General features: G+C 48.0%; 1 protein-coding gene across 1 annotated transcript in view; it reads left to right on the forward strand.

The window, feature by feature from the left end:
- LOC149750008 (NT-3 growth factor receptor-like) overlaps nt 1-17468 on the forward strand; it is a 155347-nt gene extending 137879 nt beyond the window's left edge. Inside the window, exon 4 of the mRNA XM_089906829.1 lies at nt 7161-17468. Within this exon, the coding sequence (XP_089762955.1) occupies nt 7161-7279 (119 nt within the window). The 3' untranslated portion in view covers nt 7280-17468. The remainder of the gene's footprint in view (nt 1-7160) is intronic.
- The last annotated feature ends 943 nt before the right edge of the window (nt 17469-18411 follow it).

Genomic DNA, 18411 nt, shown 5'->3' on the forward strand with positions numbered 1-18411 from the left:
GAATGGAAATAAGTGTCAGTTAGTAGAACAGACAAATAATTTGTAGTATAGTCACATGATAGACTACATGAGTTACAAGTTACAGAACTACAAGTCTTAATGTGGATAAATCTAGAAAAAACATCCCTTGTTTTAAAATTTAAACTTAGCCAATTTTCTTACAGATATATACCTCTGCAGGCAAATTATTAAAAGATGCCTGGAAATGACCCTCATCTATTTCAGGGCAGCGATTACCTCTGGTGAGGGATTAGGTTAGGGACAGGATCATGGATGCATTCACATGGGCTCACAACCATAGGTGTCATGTATTATTTCTCTCAAAAATTTGGAAAGAAGGTATCAAAATGTAATAAATTGTTAATACTGGGTGGTAGGTACACAGTTTTGATAATCTCTACGCTTTCTTATTTCAGATATTTCAAACATTGGAAAAGAATCAAAAAGGGGAAATATGCTGAATATAAAGACAAGTATTTTGAAGTGCAGGGAGGGAGTGAACATAGAGAAAGGTTATTCATACCTGAGGCTCTCTCTCCTCTCAATTAAGCAAGAGATAGTCTGGTATTACAAATTGTCCCTTATATAGTTAATTTTGAGAATGGTAAACAGGTTTTACCAGGTGACTAATTTTACTCCATGGCTTGTGAAGTATTTTGATTCTAAGAGGTCACTTCATCCAGGTCCTGGAGTAGAAGGAATTTCCCTTTCTCTGGAACTAACATTTCACTCCTTTGATCCAAGCTCAGCTTGTTGTTGGGACAATAGTGATGCCAAGAGCGAAGCCCCCAAGCACATTCCTCCTCCTTTTGAGTGCAAGCCTTGCAGTATTCCTCAGGGAAGAGTCAGGAGAACCTTCAAGATTCCTTCAGGGAAGAGCCTTTGGCTTTCGTCTGAGAATCTCAGTGTTCCATGCCCTTTTATTGCGCTTAGGTGTGGATGCCCTCCCACTGTGACTTCTCCTGGCATGATTCCCCGAGCTAACTCACATTTGGGTTACATTCAGCTGCAGCCTCCTCCCTGAGAGCATCTGCGCACAGCTGGAAGCCGGCTTTGCACATGGGCCAGGGCAGTCTCATCATTGATTTTCCCAGCAGTATTGAGGCAACTTTGCAGGAAAAGGTGCTGCGTACTGAAGCTGGGGATCTCAGTTCAGCACTCTTAGCCATAAAATATACAAGAGGGACGTTTCAGTTCCAAGTACATTTGCATACCCTATAGAAGCCTTTGTAGCATGTTTGTTGTTGTAAGGATATGGGAATACTTTGAGTCAAATCATACCCCATGAAATTTAACAGCTGTATTGAAAAGTCCTGCTAGCTGGCACTTGGTAACCTTTGGTCAAGTGCCTTCCATGTGTCAAGGAAAGTGGAAGCACAGCCAGCTGATGATACAAATACCCAAAATACCATCTTCTCACCCAACAGTAGCATTATAAGTGGTCTCTAGCATGCTTTCTTCTTGGGAACCTGATTTCTGAACACAATGCCCTCTTACCCATACAGTTCAATTCCTGAACTATCTCCTCTTTCTGAGATAGGTTTATCCCTCTGATGGACGTTTCCAGCCACTATGTATCATTTTTAACCATAACCAGAGGGAGCATAAGTTTGGTCATTATAGGGATAATCAGTGAGACTTGTTGAGAGGGCATTCCCTGGTCTTTAATGCACAGCCCATAACCTAGTGCTGGCTTTATGTTTATTGTAAAGTTTTCAACTCAAATGCTGAGACAAGCCATGCAGGGATTGTAAATAAGTGAAGGGACCAGGTGGAGGATAATAGGGAGTGGTGTGGCATATGGCGAATTAGAGAACACATGCCCTGTCTAAATGGAGTGGCCACCACTTTGTTCTAGCTGATTATCATTGTGCAGAAATGCTGGCCCAACATTGACAGAACTCTTGGATTTTTAAGGGAAGCTAGAAATAGGGATATTTTAAATGTGAAATCTTCCAACATTTAGATGTTGGCAACTAATTCAAAAATTTTTTAAAAATCATGCTAAAAGGAGACACAACCCAGAGCCACAGGTGGCCCATTGGTTAGGTTTGCAACCTCAGAATAACAGAGGCAATGATCTGAGAGCTTTAAGTAAGATCATTTGTGGCCAGCAAGTCTAGGCATTTGGGTCTCACCCGCATGGCTCAGTGCCACAGTCTTTTTACTGAATCTGATGGCAGGAAAGAACTTAGATTGAGAGCAACAATAGCCACATCAGGAGGCAAAGGTACAGAACCACGTAACAATAGTCATAACCCGGGATCACTGGGGCTCTTTGATGACCTTCTTCCCATGACCTTAGAGAGGTCACCACACAGGCAGCAAACGAAGCAAGCGACATTTATGAGGGACATTTTCTTTACCATAATGTACCTTTTCCTGTCACTTCTTGCCCACATAGTGACCCAAGGGGAGAGTGCTGGGGAGAGAGCAATTCTGGGCTCCGTACTTGGCCTCCCAGGAGGATTCTCAGATTCTACACTCTTGCTCTAGGTGTGACTATGTTCTGAACAATTGCTCTTCTCTACAAATTCATGATTATCTCTCTTTCATCAGGTTTACTTTTCATCCTTCTTAAGCTGAACTCCCAGAAGTAACATCAAAATGAAGGGGTCAATGTCTAGATAGAGTTTGGGATTCTTTACTTGGTAGGTCCTAATACACACCAAGTGGTAGGTGTGGCTGGCTAACACTTGCAGAAAATGAGGCAGCATGGGAAAGGGTTGAGCTGGGCACCTACTGGAGGAGGGCAGTGGCGGGGCATGGGGGGCACTCGGCTCTCTGGTAGGGAAGCTGTTAGTGAGGAAGGAACACTCTAGCCCTCCAGCCAGGCCTTGCAGAAGGAGCCGGAGGTAAAGCCCTGCTTCCCCTGGAGAATGTCCCCATCACTGCGGCCTTGACCTCCATTTCTGCCTCCTTTTCCGTACATTGATTTTCAACAAATGGAAGCCATATTGCAAAGCAGTTCATTATAAGGAGTTTAAGGTTATGAAAAACTTGGTTCAATGTTCAATATCAGACTCTGCCACAAAGTGTACTTGGTTTTTTTTTTTAATATATATTACTGAGCCTTAGTTTTCCCACATGTAAAATAGAGTTAATAATATCAACTTTTAAAAGATATTGGAGGGACTTCCCTGGTGGTCCAGTGGTTAGGACTCTGCGCTTCCACTGCCAGGGCCTGGGTTCAATCCCTGATCGGGGAACTAAGATCCCGCAAGCTGCGTGGTGCAGCCAATAAAATAAAATAAAATAAAATGGAGATACTTAATTAACTGTAAGCAGTGCCTGGCACCATCACTAACTTATATAGGTCTTTGGATTCCAGGGTGATCAGTGATGCATTGGATGGTAGGGCTATTATAGCTGGGCATTGCTTGAGTCTCCCTTCTTTAGCCCATTCCTGCCCACAGCATGCTTCAAGACATTTCACATCTTCTCACCCCTTGGGGAATGGTATAGAGGGTGTGGCTAGAATGCCCCCTGACTGGGGTGGGGTACAGTGCAGGCTCCCCACCCTGACATCTATCCTGTGGACCCCTCCTGCTCTCACTCTCTCTGGACAAGGATCTCAATTGCTCTGTGCCTCTGATTCCCTATGATTAAGCCACCCATGACCTCAGTGCCAGGACTCCTGTGTATATCAACCTCCTCTTTCTCACAGCCAATGCTATGTAAATGCTAAGCGTTTCTGTGATGTAGCAACTTTAAGAGGATGAATGAATACATTTGATGAGGGAATGTTGGGAAATAATCCAATAGGGCTCCATTTGGTATTGGTCCTTTTATCAAGGCCGTAACCCAAACCCACTTTATGGGGTTAGGGAATAAAATTACCATGTCAGATAACAAAAAGGAAGAAGCAGGGACAGAAAGGCAGGCCTTGAGAATCCAAAGTCATATGAGTGTGTAGACAAATGATGCAAGGGAAGTTCTCACTGGTGGGTGCTGGAAAGCTGGTAGCGCTAGACTTCCAAGGCCAGAGCAAGAGGGTGGGGCAGGGATGAAACCCCAGAGAGGGTGAGATGATTAGGATTTACAAGATTGTCAGAAAAACAGAAAGGTGTGAAGGTCTAGGCCATCCTTTGTGTTGCATGGCCATAGAAGGCAGCCCTTCTCTTGATGCAGTGAATATTAAAGAACTTGCCCTTGAAGATTTAACCGGCTTTTGGCCCAATGGGATTGGCTCCGAAAGCTTTCATCCAATTCTCTGGGTGCTTAGCACCCCCTAGCCTCTTCCTTCACAGCTTCCCTCCCTTCCCAAAACGATCCCAGAGTCTCTGGCTTGCTTCTTAGGAAACATACACCTAGACAGTCCCTGAAGACCAGGCTCTGTTCTGAATTACAGAGGGCCTACGAGTAGCTTTGTGCTGGATGACTCTGGGGACAGCTGTTGACAGATGGAGGAAAAGGTTAGACGTGAGGATCCATGGGCCACTGGGGGGCGAGGCTTTCTTCAGAAGTATATTTGCTCCTCTTTGGCCTTTCCTCCAGCCATCTCTCCCTTTCCCAGTCCATGTCCATGGTGGTCCCTGTCCCCCCTGCCTTCCCCCAAGCATATGCCTTTTCCTTCCTGCTCCGGGGTTGCTCTGAGTGAAAGGGGGAAGAATGGAGGATTTTGGAGCGGTGCCCCTTATGCTATAAGGCTTCAGCATTTAGAATCTTGGAAAGGCTTCACCTGGGAAAGAGTTCCAGAGAAAACAAACTTCAGATCCATGCTCGTATGGGAAAAGGCTCATGTTCATGGAGGTGGCTTCAGGGACCTTGGCAGAGGCTTGGCCCTGGCTTTTAATGGATCCAACGTGGAGCCTTCCAGGGCCCACGATGCTGCATGACCTTCAAGGGAGATTTCACTCACAAGCTATGATACCTCTTTCATAGGACTTAGAGTTGTCAGGTCTCTAGGGAACCACCAGCTTTTGTCGTTCTGTTTATGCCCTAACTGAGGCAAGAACGATTTCAAGGGGCCAAACACCCCATCTCTTCTCCTCTTCATTCCCCCTTGTCATGTTGTTCCCTCTTGGAGAGTAGCTGAATTTCTTTTCTAGGAGAGAAGGGACCAAAAAGGTATTCTCAAGACCTGTGGGATCATCAGCTCAGTTCATAGGAATCATCCTTCCAGCCCCAGAAATGGCATTGACAAAAGCAGTGATGGGCACAAGTTCAGGATTCCCCTGGGCCAAGAAGAGGGATGGGGGGGTAAGCATGGTAGGGAAAGGTTAGACAGAGTTTATGGTGATCCCCTCATGCAGTTCCTTAATGCCACTGTGTGATACTCAGGGGACCATGTATCTAGATTTTATGCCTAAAATAAAGCAGGTGCCCCTACAGGTAAAGCAGTGTGAGTACAGGTGCTGGGAACACCTGGATTTCTGTTTCTGGCCTTGTGCACTTAAGAAAAGTACTTCCCCATGTCTTTGCACATGGGATTCAATACTGACCATTAATTCCCCCATGTCTGCCTCTTCTGCCAGGGGTCTTTTCAAACATAGACAATCATGGGATACTAAACTTGAAGGACAATAGAGATCATCTAGTCCCATCAACTCACTATATATATGAGGAACCTGAGGTCCAGAGTGGGGAAGTGTCTTACCCAAGGTCACATGGTGAGTTACCTCCTTTGACGTCTTTGTATGCAGTACAGACCCCCTGTCCCCCTCACCAATTTTAATTCTTAAGATCTTAAGACCTCATGAGTTTCTGTAGGTCCCAGAGGACTCAGGGATGACTAGATGCCTAGTATGGGATTGGTACTAAAATCCCTTAGGTGAGGGAAATATTCCAGGCCAGGATACTTCACAGGGCCTAGGTGAGGCATCTGGGAGTAGTGAGAGAGGGACCATTGCCTGGAGAGAAACAATGGAGTCACAGACCCTCTAGGCCAATGGCCTGCCTTCCCTCTGCCTCAGACCCAAGAGAGCCCTTGTCCTGGGTTAGCATAGTGATGCTAGCACAGAAACATCTCATGTTGAAACCAAGTCTCCCTCTAAACATGACCTCATCAGTGAGGAACTTTCCTCCATCTCCACAATCTAACCCCACTCCCTGCAGAAGGAGGGCACCCAACATCCAAGATGACTCAACTCTGTTTTGATCGTAATATGCCCTCAGAATGAGGAGGGGAAAGTCTCAGTGCTACCAACTCGATCTCTCCCCATCATAGCCTCAACGTCTAGCTGCCATTACACTCTTCACATACCTGCACACAGCTTTCCTAAAAAGGTTGGCTTACTCCTATCTTGTCTGCACACGCACGTAAACACCCACGCACTCGTTACATTATTTTATAGACATTATTTTAATCCGGGGTTGACTGAAAAACCTCCTTCTGGAGATTTGATCAGGAACACCCACGTCTCTGGACATCCTAATTCCGTCCATGGCAGGGTGGGGCCAGAGAGGAGCTGAGCTAGCATGGAAGTCCTCCTTGCTTGAGGCTGCCCATGGCTTGATGGCCACCAATGCTACTCCTTCAGGGTATTCCATCCCCTATGAGACTTGGAATTATGGGAAGGCTGAGAGATCAGCCATCATTGCACTGACTGGGTGAAATGAGAGGAAAAAGTGAAGGAGAAGGAGTTTATAGTCTTGGAAGTACAGTGCCCCCAACCTGGTGCAATCAAAGGTGGTTCACATTATCCCAGCTCCTAGGGTTAGAAATGGCCCTCAGGTATCCCTTAAGAATGTAAGGTCTGGAGAGCATTTTCCTCCCACCCCTTTGCCCCCCAGGGACCCTAGCGATTATGCCCTGTTCCCACCTCCCTCTCAAGCTCATCATCAGGGCCTCCTCCTACTTAGATGAGGCTGCCCCTCCCCTCCTCTTCCAGGACAATCCAAGGCCAAGCCCCCAAATGTTTTGCTCACGTCCCTTCCTCGGTTCAGTGGAGGCTGCAGCAAAAGTGGAGTGTTTCCAGTTTCTCTGACCATGCTTGGTTTTAAGTTAATCCCCTCCTCCTATCCTTCCCTTTTGCTGAGAATTCATTTGGCTGTTCCCAATATATCTGTATCCGTGTCCCGTATCTCTAGTTCTTCCCCTTACCTTTCAAGCTCCCTCTCTGTTTCCCCTTCTAGTTTTGATCTTCTTTGGGGGTTTTGGTTTTTACTTTATTTTGCTTTTTTCTGTTTTTCTGTTTTTTTGTTTTTGTTTTTTATAGGTTTCAGAGAAATTATGTTGAATCCAATAAGCCTTCCCGGACATTCCAAGCCTCTTAACCATGGCATCTATGTTGAGGATGTCAATGTTTATTTCAGCAAAGGACGTCATGGCTTTTAAAAACTCCTTTTAAGCCTCCCTGTTTTGATGTCACCTTGGTAGGCTGGGCCCTCTGAGAGGTTGGAAGCTCTAGGCATTGTTCTGTTTGGATCCGGGGATGCTAAGTAGAAACTACACGAGCCGCCGGTGCCCCTGCATCCTTTATCACCACCAAGACGGGTGTTTGCCCCCATCCGCCACTGGCAGGGTTGCCCTTTCCCTCCAATCATCACTGTGCTCCTTTTTTTTCTGGCCTCCAAGGCAGCTCCTGCCATCATCTTAAGAGCCAATAAAGAGAATTAAAAACCTGTGCACCAGGAGCCATCTCTTAAATACACTAGCCATTCTCTTGCTTTCCACAAACAACCCAACCACCACGAGAAAGCCTGATGAAGTCCAGCCGTGCTCCGGCCTCACTTTCCCCGCTTGGAAGCGTGGGGTCTCCCTGGCTCTCCCTAGGATACCAGGCCATCCTCTTAGTGACCTCGTCGCCCTGCAGCCTCCCGTGGGGAAGAACATCTAAGCAGAGGTGGAGACGGCGCGGTGAGAGGAGAGGGAGCCAGGCCCAAGTATTGGCACCAGATTAGGTCTCAGAGGAAAGAATGGAAACCAATCGTTTTCTATATATATATGTTTTTTGTTTTTTTTTTGGTGGAGAAAACCATACCTTTTTTTTGGACACACTTTCCCCCTACTTCCTCTTCTCTCTGGAACGGCTCACAGTGAGTGGTATTAGAAAACTCCTTGGAGAAGAGAATTTCTCCAGGGCTCCTTCTTGGCCTCTAGATCTGCAGTTCCGACAAGCTTTGGCTGCAGGAGGTCTTGCCCGTGAATTGGGCATCCTGCTAGGACCACAAGGGACCAAGGGAATCAGGGACCAAGGCCCTTCCTGCTGTTCCATGATCCCGGGATTGGCTCTCTTCCCCCACTTTTACTTATTCTTGACTCTGAGAACTTTTGGCACCCAATGGAATCACCATTTCAAGGCCAAGATGAACTGAAGGGGAAGAGAAGTAAAAATTGGCCTCCTCCAGCCCCTCTCATGGCTCCAATGGAAGTGTCATCCTGTTCTCTGGTCAATATATGTGTTTACTTTGCTTGCTTTGACTCATGCCTTACTCCATGGCCACCCTCTCCCAAAGAGGGAGGTTTGTTTCCCCCATTTTCAATTTGATCCACTGGGGAGAGGGAAAGGGATGCTTTTCCCCCTGCTTCAATAGGAAAGGTACAGTTGTAGGGCCTGAACCTCTCCCAGATTTGCTGCCATGTTGGCTGCGTGGACTTCGGGCTTGGCCTAGTTCCCCCCAACCCACCCATGGTGCCTCCGTTGTAGGGGGTCAGTGCAGGCTGCCCCCTTGAGGGCGGAGCATGGAAGAGGGGGCCAACCATGGGGAGATCGTAGGGCAAAATGGTGGTGGTTTTAATCCACTGAGTTTTGGAGTGATGATGCACAGTAATAGATAACAGATTCTCTGCCCTGGGGGTTAGGATTCCCACTTAAGGTTTTAGGTCCTGAGTCCTGTGGATGGTGGTTCTTCACGTCGGGTTCCCAGCCTGATTCTGCAGACATCTCCATGGGCTTTAAAAATGCACAGCTTTCCAAGTTCTTGCCTAGTATCTGGGGTGGCCTCCCGGGCGCCTGAATGTTCAGAGTATCACACGGGGATTCAGCTTCTCTCCAGGGCCTAGAAGTGCGTTTATTTAGCCCCTCCCAGCTCCCCGCCATCCTGCTCCCCATTGCTTCATGTCTGGCTATTCCCCATTGTGTCCTGCCAACCCTTTGGGCCAGGGCCCCCTCCTGAGTGTGGCTTTAAGGAGTAAGCTTGAGGATGATGTTTTTTAATTATTGTAAATCATTACCTCATTTCCAGCCTCCCAGGCTCCATCCATCCCAGCATCTTTTATTCTGCCATTTTCTTCACCTTGTGCTATGACCATGGGGCGTTGTGTTTCCGCAGAGACATATAGGAGTGTTCAGTGTATAGTTTCTTAATAAACACTTTATTTTCTAATGAAATGACTGGATCAGACCTCTTATTTGGCAATTTTGCAAAGAATATTAAAGATACATAGAAATTTCAGGCTACCCTGTTTTTTAATTCCCCCCAATTTTACTATTACTCTTTTAAAGAAGTTTCTTAGCCAAGTCCTGTTTGCAAAGGATTTTACAATCTGTTCCATTGGTTGCTTTCACTGAGACCCCTCCAGATACAGACTGAGTCCATACAGTGAAGGGTTTCCTCATCTTACTGAGAAAGAATTAGAGGCACAGAGAGTTGAATGGTTCGCTCAGGGTCACACAAGCACAAGAGACAGAAGCCAGGTTCAAACCTGACTCTTTCAGCTACAACTCAAGTTACTGAGACCCTCGTCTCCTCGGTGGCTGGGGACTCTTTTATTGTCCGTACAGCCAAGGCTTATGGAGATACTTTCTTCAGAGCTGATGTGTAAGGGGGTCTGGGAGTGGGGTTGAAGGATCCTTTATCTTTGGTGCACCAGTAAGCCAGTGTAATTTTTCCCTTGGTTGCAGTGGTTTTATATCTCCCTTATGGATCTTGGGGAAGTGACTTTGCCCAGAGGAAGATGGGGTTTTGGGCTTGTAGGCCAACATGCCAATCATCCAGAGACCACTCCCTGCCCCCCCACAGACACATACACACTAAGGTAGGCCAAACTCTCATGTCAGGTCTCATGTGGGCTGCCAGAAAAGGAGAGGCAGAAGGGTCCTGGGGTCCTACTGAGGCTAAAATGCTTAGATGAGCTGGCTGTATCTGTCTGCCCTTGGTTCCTGGGCCCTGACCCAGCTAGAAGGGTCAAAATGCCTTCTGTAACTTACAATATCTTCCTTTTAGGAGGAAGGGACTTTGTATGTAGGAGATTTGGAACAAGAGAGGAGGTCGGGGGTTGGGAGGATTTTGACCCTTCCCTTGGTCTCAGTAGGCTTTTTGGGGGCTTCTTACTTAGGAAATAAAGATGAGGCATGCGGAAGTAAGGTGGGTGAGCTCAAGGTGGAAGTCCAACAGGGATTGATTCGGCTAGGTTGGTGCTTTTTCTACTTACCCTTACTCAATCTCTTATTTAAGTCTAGCTTGGTTTGAGCCCTCACCTCACCTCATCCCCAATGGAAGCTCCTTTTCTATAGAGTGGCCTGGGTAGGGGGTTGCCCAGCTCCGCATTCTCCTGTTCTCAAGGGTTCCAGGATTGGACCAGGGATGCCCCAAGGGTTGAGAGTGCCTTTGGGACCTTCAGGCTGCATGGATTCTAGGGAGAATTTCATTATTAATAAGTAGAGATATTTAAGGTTTTTTTTTTTATCAGGATGCGTAGAGCCTGCCAATGCTTGGGAGAAAAGATGATGAATAGAAACGGCCCCTGGGAAGATGGGAAAGAAAAGCGCCCATCCTCAGGAGGAAGGCTCAGCCACATGGAGGGAGAGCTCTCCTGGCGCAGCAGGAGGAAGAGGAAAAGATGAGGGTTTAGAGGTTTGGGGCAGGCAAGGGAATGAGAGAGCTCTTGTCTGGTGGCTTCTGTTTTGCCTATCAAGTGTAAGGCAAGGCCTTGTGCTACAAGTGAGAGCATCTAAGAGCGCTGAGAAGGTCTAAAGCAGCAGAAGAGACCGTGGCAGATGGCAGGGAAGCATGAAAAAGTTGCCGGGAGGAATGAGGACTGGCTGAGACTGGGGAGCTGTTCTGAGTGTCCAGGATTCTGTTCCCCATGCTTTCCTGCTGGGCTTTGAAGTCCCATGGCATCTACCCCAACGTTAGAGGCTCTGGGCCAGTCAGCGCTGGCACAGGGGAGGCGTGGAGAGAGGAACTCAGCCCACCAAGGATGCTGGGTTGGACAGGCTTCAGGCAGGGAGGCTCAGGGGACCAACAAGACCCGTAGCTCTGTGTTTGGAATCTCACCCACAGGATTTCACAGTGGCTTTCTCAGACTTGAGGTTACGTTTTGGTCCTAGGGGATTTCGCGGCAAAGCTTCAATCCATGAAACCGGTGTGCCTGCCATGTGCTGTCTGGATCTTCATTCTGGAAGGAGTGATTGAGGGGCCCTGGTTCTGAACCCTGTTCCCTGAAGCTCAGAGGGTGGGGAGCTCACTGTTCCCTTAAGAAGCTGTAGACAGTGGTCAGCTCAGTTGTAGGGCCTTCCAGGGACATGCTCTGGAGAGGACCTGAGTCTTTCACTAGGGCTGTGTGGACAGATCCCGGAACTGGTTGCCAAGCTCCAAAGAATGGGCTTTCCTGGGGAGCCTTAGTAACGATCATTATGGCGAACTTATGAAGCGCCTATTCAGAGCCAGGCACATTTGACCCATGAGGACGCTGAAGCTCAGAAAGGGTTAGTAATCACTAGGCCAGGTTTTCACAGCTGTGAGTGGCAGAGCCGGGACTGACACGGGGTCTCTTTGACCTCCTGGTGCTCTTGGCTGTTCAGCTGCCCCATAGAGCAGCCCCATCTGCTCCTGGAAAGCTGCAGTCCTGGGATCTCCACAGTCATAGCCTCCCCCTGGCTCCCTAGATGAAGTCCTTCAGGGGTCTTTGGGGCTAGATGCTATCCCTAACTTCCTCCTGGAAACACCCGAACACGGTGATTTTGAAAAGAACGTCTGCCACGCTCCTTCTTCACACATTCTAGCATTTAGTGACCCTTGATGCCTGAAAATGTGGTTGTTCTTACATCTAAGATGGATCATCTGGTTTTCAGTTGGTGAGATCCCCAAACAGACAAGGGTGGCATCTTTGCTGTCAAGAGGGACTTGTTGGCTGAGACACACCTGATCCTCAAGTTGGTAGGTGAGGCTGCTCAGGTCTGGGCAAGCAGGAGCGGCTTCAGGCAGGAAGGTAGTGGAAGGAAGATCCTTGCCTGACTTGTGCACCCCCATCTGAACTTTGTTCACCCTTCCTCAAAGACCTCCTGGTGTGTGGAAGCTCGGCCATGTGCTTCTCACCCAGGGAAAGAGCAGATGCCAAGCATCTTCAATTTGGAAGCCAAGAAGCTGGGCTCTGGGCTACCCTGTCGCTCCCTTCTTACGTGGGAATTCTTTTGTGTAGCCAAGCTCCCAGGCACCACATGCTCCCCTCCCCAGCCGCAGGTGTGACCTCAGCCTAGCACTGGGCCGTGACGCTTCCCCTGGCTCTGCCCAGCTCCTGCAGGTCAAGGCCAGGCCTGAGCAGACGCTCAAGCGTCTCAGATACAGCAGCTAGACGCCAGGGAGGGTTTGATGCTGTGGAGAGAGCACGGGGAGCCGGCAGATCAATGCAGGGTGACTTCATTGTGTGTAGCTTCCTGGACTGCACCACATGCGGACTAGGCAGAGGGCCTTTGTTCCTTCAGTGTTTACCGACTCGGAGCTCCGGCTAGACTCACAGGTGGCCTCCAGAGTGACTCTGAAATGGAGAGCAAGATGAGGGTAGCAGTGAGGGACAGACGGGGAGGCGTGAAGGTGAAGGGATGCTGGCTGCTCTGAGGCTCCTTTGGGAAGGACAGAGGGAAAACTCTTCAGTGTGACAGCGGAGGAGGCGACGGGGCAGCGAGGAGGGTGGGAGCTTCAGGGGAACCTGGTCCGCATCCAAATTGTCCAGGAGGCCTGAAGCTCTACTCCCCTGCACCCCTAGCTTTGCCGCACCCCTGACATCCCCACTGTACTGCTGGGGAGTGGCCGAAGCGGCCAGTGGCCTCAGTTGCCTTGGATAGCTCTGGTTCTGCATTTTGCCTTTAGAAATCCTGTACCACCCCCACCCCCCCACACCGCCCTACTCACCTCTCAAGAAAATCTCAGCCAAGATCTAATCATATATCCCAGAGCTAAATAAGCCTCCTTCCACTCTCCTTGAACCCAAAGTGAGTTGAAGATCTCTTGCTGGCAAGAGATCAGATTTCTCGTCTGCTTTTGCACATGGTTTGGAAATTTAATCAGGATTCCGAGGGTAGGATTTTAATCCCAATTCCTCCTTCGATAAAGTGACCCCAGTTTGCCCCTGGGACTTAAGCTCTGCTTGCTCGGGGAGGAGATTGGGTGGGTGATGAGGCCTAAGAGCTCGCTGCCTTTTCGTCTCTTTCCATCAGGATCCTGTCCCCTCCTGGGTGTGTACCTGAGAGCAGTAGCTCTTCCTTCCCCACCCCCTTTGCCTTCCAGCTGGAGGGGATGCATTGCTCAGATATTCTGCAGGTTTGGGGGTGGGGCATTGTGAGAACTGGGGAGAGTGAGGGAGATATTGGGGTTATCCTTTGACTACAGCCTGTTCGGCTCCCGTGCAAGAAAGAAACCAGAAAGGCAGGAGGATCTCTGAGAAGCACAGATCCTAGAGGGACACAGAGGATGCTGATGACTCAGATTCTGTGCCAAAGGCAAGGCCAGGTCCATGCAGGTCCAGTTTGGGAAGGAATGTGGAACTACTTGGGTAGAGGAGAAAGGCAGGATTTCCAAGTTCCCAGGGAAGATCCGAGCTGTAGAGAAACCCTGACTGAGAGCTTTGTTGAGACTTTCAAGCCTGGAAAACAGGGGATGCATGAGCTTCCTACTCAGACCAGAGGCAGCCCTGGGCATCTCAGGATCACGTGTCTTCCCACGACCCTCTGCAAATAGGAGCCGCTTAAGGCCGCTCTGATGTCCATAAACCTGACTTTGATTTGGCTGAGAGTGGACGGGGTGGGGCATGTGGCATAAGGCAGGAAGAATGGAGCTTGGCTTTTCTGAGAGGGAAAGAGCAATTCTCCCTTCACACCCTGTCTAAGAGCAATGGCAGGCGCCGTCTGAGAGTTTGGAAGGTGGATCAGAATGGCCTACATGGCTGTGGAGAAGGTTTGAAGACCAAGGGTTGAGGCTGCTCAAAGGTATGAGTTCCAGGGTTGTGTCCGACTTGTGGCTCCATCCAAGTTTGAGGAACAGAGTGTCATGTCAGTTCGGAAAAACCCCACCAAGCCTGACTTGGGTGAGTAATGGCGGAGGCCTTGGTGGCTGACAGCGACACCCAGCTTGTCTATGGAGCTCTCTTTCCTCCTCCCCGTTTCTACCTCCCATGTGCTGTTACCATGGCAGCAAAATGAAGCCTGGTTCGGCCTTTGGGGACCTCAGTGGAGCAACCGGCCTATTTCCCTTCAAAAGGCAAGGGACAAGGCTTCCCTCTCTTGTCCCTACGTTTATTCTGCAGTGAGAAGGGCAAGGACCTAACCCCTGTAAAGTGACTTCACTGCTGTCAACTATGGCCTGGTGATGCTTCTTTTATAGAGCTCTGAAATGCCACCTACTTTTTTACTCTGAAGCACACACCAGCTTTGGTGTGTTTTGGTCCCCGTGATAATGTTTTAAAATTGCAATGCAATGTCCATTACATTGCAACGTTTGCAGCAGCCTTTGGCCAAAGTCATGTGATCCTGACTCCCAGATGGACTTCTCAGGGGAAGAGAAGGTGTGGGGCTGGGGGGAAGGGGTCCTGGGTGCTCTTGGAGGAATGACATCTGTCTACAGTCTGTGCCACAGTTCTTAGTAGCTGGACAGGCCTAGGGAGATATTTACTACACACAGCCAGGTTCTCGAGGGTGCTGGGAGCAGGGAGACAAGGAACACCCTTGAATTTGGAGCTGAGAGGGTTTAGATCCCATAACACAGGAGACCCCTGGACCTACAAACGCTGTTTCACTGCCAACCCTTCTCAGCACTGGCCAGACAAACTGTCTCCAATATCTGCCCTCCTGCTGCCACAGTCAAGAAGGACAAGTCCTAAAGTCTGTGTACCATGGGCCAACCAATGTAGGCACCTCTCCCAGGTCCCTCCTACAAGCAACCTTAGGGATAAGGAAAATTCCGGAATGCAGGCTAGATGCTAAGTCCAGCCCACGTATTATGTATACACCAACGTGTCAGCCTTCTCTTACTGTTAATTCTGAGAAAAAGACTCACGTGACAGAGAACCTGAGAGGAAATCTCAAAGCAATTTTTGTCATGAGCGTTAGGTCTCTGAAAACTCACGCTGGCTGAGAGGGCACAGCCAGGATCTCTCTTGTCGCCCCCATCTTAGAGCCACAGCTCTGGACCAAAGCCTTCTGCTTCAGAGGGAGCCAGATGCGGAGCCGACCAGTGAGAACTTGACTCTGGCGGGGAGGGTGGGTAGGAGAGGCACCATGAATAAAGAATATATTCGGAGAATGTCCTTCCTGCGAGAACTGAAATTCTGAGTTCATGCGCGAATGACTCACGGAATCGTTCAATCTTTGTGGCTGTCAACTTGACACTTCCCAGTACTGTAACAGGCAACTGCTGTGTAGTACCTTTGATACCAAACGGACAACCTGGTCACTAAGAAGACCAGAATGACACCACTGTGCATTTCTAGGATGGTATCTTTGGCCATCTTAGTAATTTTGTGGGTCAGCCACTTGACCAACTACTGCCCTACATGGATTGATCAGTTTTCTGGGAAAGCTTCAGTTTCTACAATGGGGTCCTGTCTTCATTTGAATGCCCAACTTGTTATTAAATAAATCATGCTGTAAGGATCAAGTGCTCTCCTTTTCCTTGGCTGTGGAAATGTTTCCCTCTAGTTTCAGAAGATGCTAAGAGCCCATCAAATAACTTTGGAGAGCATTGTATGGTATAGCCAACCTCTTGTAGGTTTACCATGCGTGTTAGGATACTAAAGGCTCTGAGAAGTCCTCCTTTAAATAACCCTTTTTATCCTACCTCTTTCCCAATCTAATTGAACATAAACCACTCTTCACGCTAAATAGACTCATGCATACACTCTAGGTAACACTGGGTCAGGGTGTGGGCAGAAGCTTTTTGAAGAAGAACCGAGCAAAATGGGTTAGTCAACCACTGACCTCTTACATCAAGATGAACCACCACACACAAAAAAAAAAAAAAATAGAGAAAAAAAAAAAAGGTGAACCACAACACCCCGACACCTTTGCCCAGCTTTAGGCTCGGTCCCCCAGTTTGGCCCTCGGCTTTGTATGGAGGAAGAAATGATTCTGGCAGCTGGTGGGTAGGTGCTCTTGTGAAGTGCAGGAACCCTTCACTGCAATGCCTCGGAAGAAAATGGTAAGTCATTTCACGTAAGAGCTTAAGACTTCAGCCCTAAACCTGGTCACCCTCCCAGGTGGATGGAGGTGACATCATCTAGCAGTAGTGCACGGCAGTGAAGAGCTGGCATCAGTCTCAGCACTACCGCCAGCAAAATGACTTGGGTAAGTTACCTTTCCTTGTTCCATATTTGTCTCTGAGCTTGCTGTCCCTCAGATAAAAGGTCCTACCCAGACAGGTGTCCCAAATACCATGTCCCCACGAGTCACTGTTGTCTCCTAGTGGGGGACATCTTTTGGTTCTGGGGTCTGTCTCTCTGTGCTGAGTGTCTTAGTGTATCACGTGGGGAGGGCGACCTCTGGCCCCTCCTGGAGTGCTGGGGAGGGGGAGGAGGGAGAGGATGGCTGCCCTTCTGGGTGAGGGCTGGTGGATTTCTCCCGAAGAGGAATGGAGCAGATTCTTGGAGGTTAATAGACCCTCGCTGTCACCGTCGGACAGGGCCAAGCGGGAGTTCTTGGAGAGATTTTCCAACTTTGATCTCAAGAAGGCAGCTCTGCCTAACAAATAGTCTGAAATGTCAAAGAATAAATGTTAAAGCTTGAGGGGTCGTTCTCCTGGGAGTTGCCTGGGCTGGCTAGGGAGGGAGAGGAGGAGGGAGAGAAGGACACAGCAGAATCCTTCACATAAAGATTCCGACTTGGTTTTGTGATATTTAAGAAAAAAGAAAACTCTGAATTATTTATAGCGCAGAAGATGGAAGCTGGATGTAGAAAAGTGGCTGGGCTTGAGATGGTAGTTCACGATCCAACTGCCCCAGCTTTGAAATGGTAAAACTTTTCTTGTTGGTGACACGCTCTTGACCTCTCCTTATCTGTTATTATGATTACTATTAATGTTCTTTTAATTAAGAAAATGTATGGCTTTTGCTTCTGTGAGTCGGGGAGAGGCAGTTTCTAGAAACGACCCCATCAGCTTCCAGCTTGTGCCTCTTCAGACAAGGATCTGGGGACCCCCGCTCCAGTATGGGTGGGTAGCATCTTGGGTAGCAGTTGGTGGCCTGGCCATCAGTTGGCCATGTTGATCTGGGAAGGTGGATTTCATGTGTCAGTTGTTCCATCTAAAAAATGGAGCCAATTGTCATATGCCTCTTCTAGGTAGGTATACTGGGCGTATGAATGACGCCATGTGGTCAAAACACCTAGGCACTTGGGTGAGGGTGGCAAGAAAATAGCATCTCTGTTACATGAAGGGGGAAAAGGAATTAAAGAAATTTAAAAAGGGAAAATCAGATGTGATGGAAGGATTGGTGTTAAACCCAGAGGGAATGGGGTCTTTCATCTGTTTATTTTCCTCAGTGATGTTGTTTAGATATTAATAAAAATACTTCTGTTTGATAATGCATCCTGATTCTATAGCATGGGTAACTGAAAGCCACTGATAATCTCAAAATTGCAGTCAAATTTAAAATTGCAAGTGTAATTGACACTCTCAGGGATGCCAACAAATAGAGCCAATCTTTGGACAGGTTGCGGGTGTTTGAGTTGAGGCTGGTCCAGGTGCAAATCAGATCATCGGTAAACCTCCAAACAAGCAATGTTGTGTTTAAGATGTATTGCTTTTACTGAAAATATTAATACTTTTGCTTTTTTTCTAGACTTGTTTTTTTTCCACTTCGAAGAACCTAGAGAACATTTTGCAGTTAAAATGTCACAGTGACACTCCTGTTATAAAACTCTGAAAGTGTACTTATTTTTATATTCGGTAACTTACTCTACCTCACAGAAAGGTCTTCCAAATATTTTTTTCCCCACTCCCTACTTTCAATGCTGTAGAAGTACGACTAGCATTCTTGCTCTAGGACAGTGGTTCTCAAACTTTCTGGGCTTGGAACCCCTTTACACTCAAAAATTAGAAAGACCTTGAAGAGTTTTTGTTTATGTGGGTTATATTCATCTACAATTACTGTAATTTAAATTAAAACTGAGAAACATCGGAAAACACAAGTGCGCGCACACACACACACACACACACACACACACACACACATTTTATTTAGCCATCAGGGCAATGATGCCATCACATGTCAGGAAGTCACTGGAAAAACTCCTAGTATACCTGTGAGAGAATGAGAGT

This window comes from Delphinapterus leucas, chromosome 2, assembly GCF_059928025.1.
Source record: "Delphinapterus leucas isolate spDelLeu-1000000601 "Yukka" chromosome 2, BTC_Dleu_Yukka2, whole genome shotgun sequence".
Classification (NCBI taxonomy): Eukaryota; Metazoa; Chordata; class Mammalia; order Artiodactyla; family Monodontidae; genus Delphinapterus; species Delphinapterus leucas.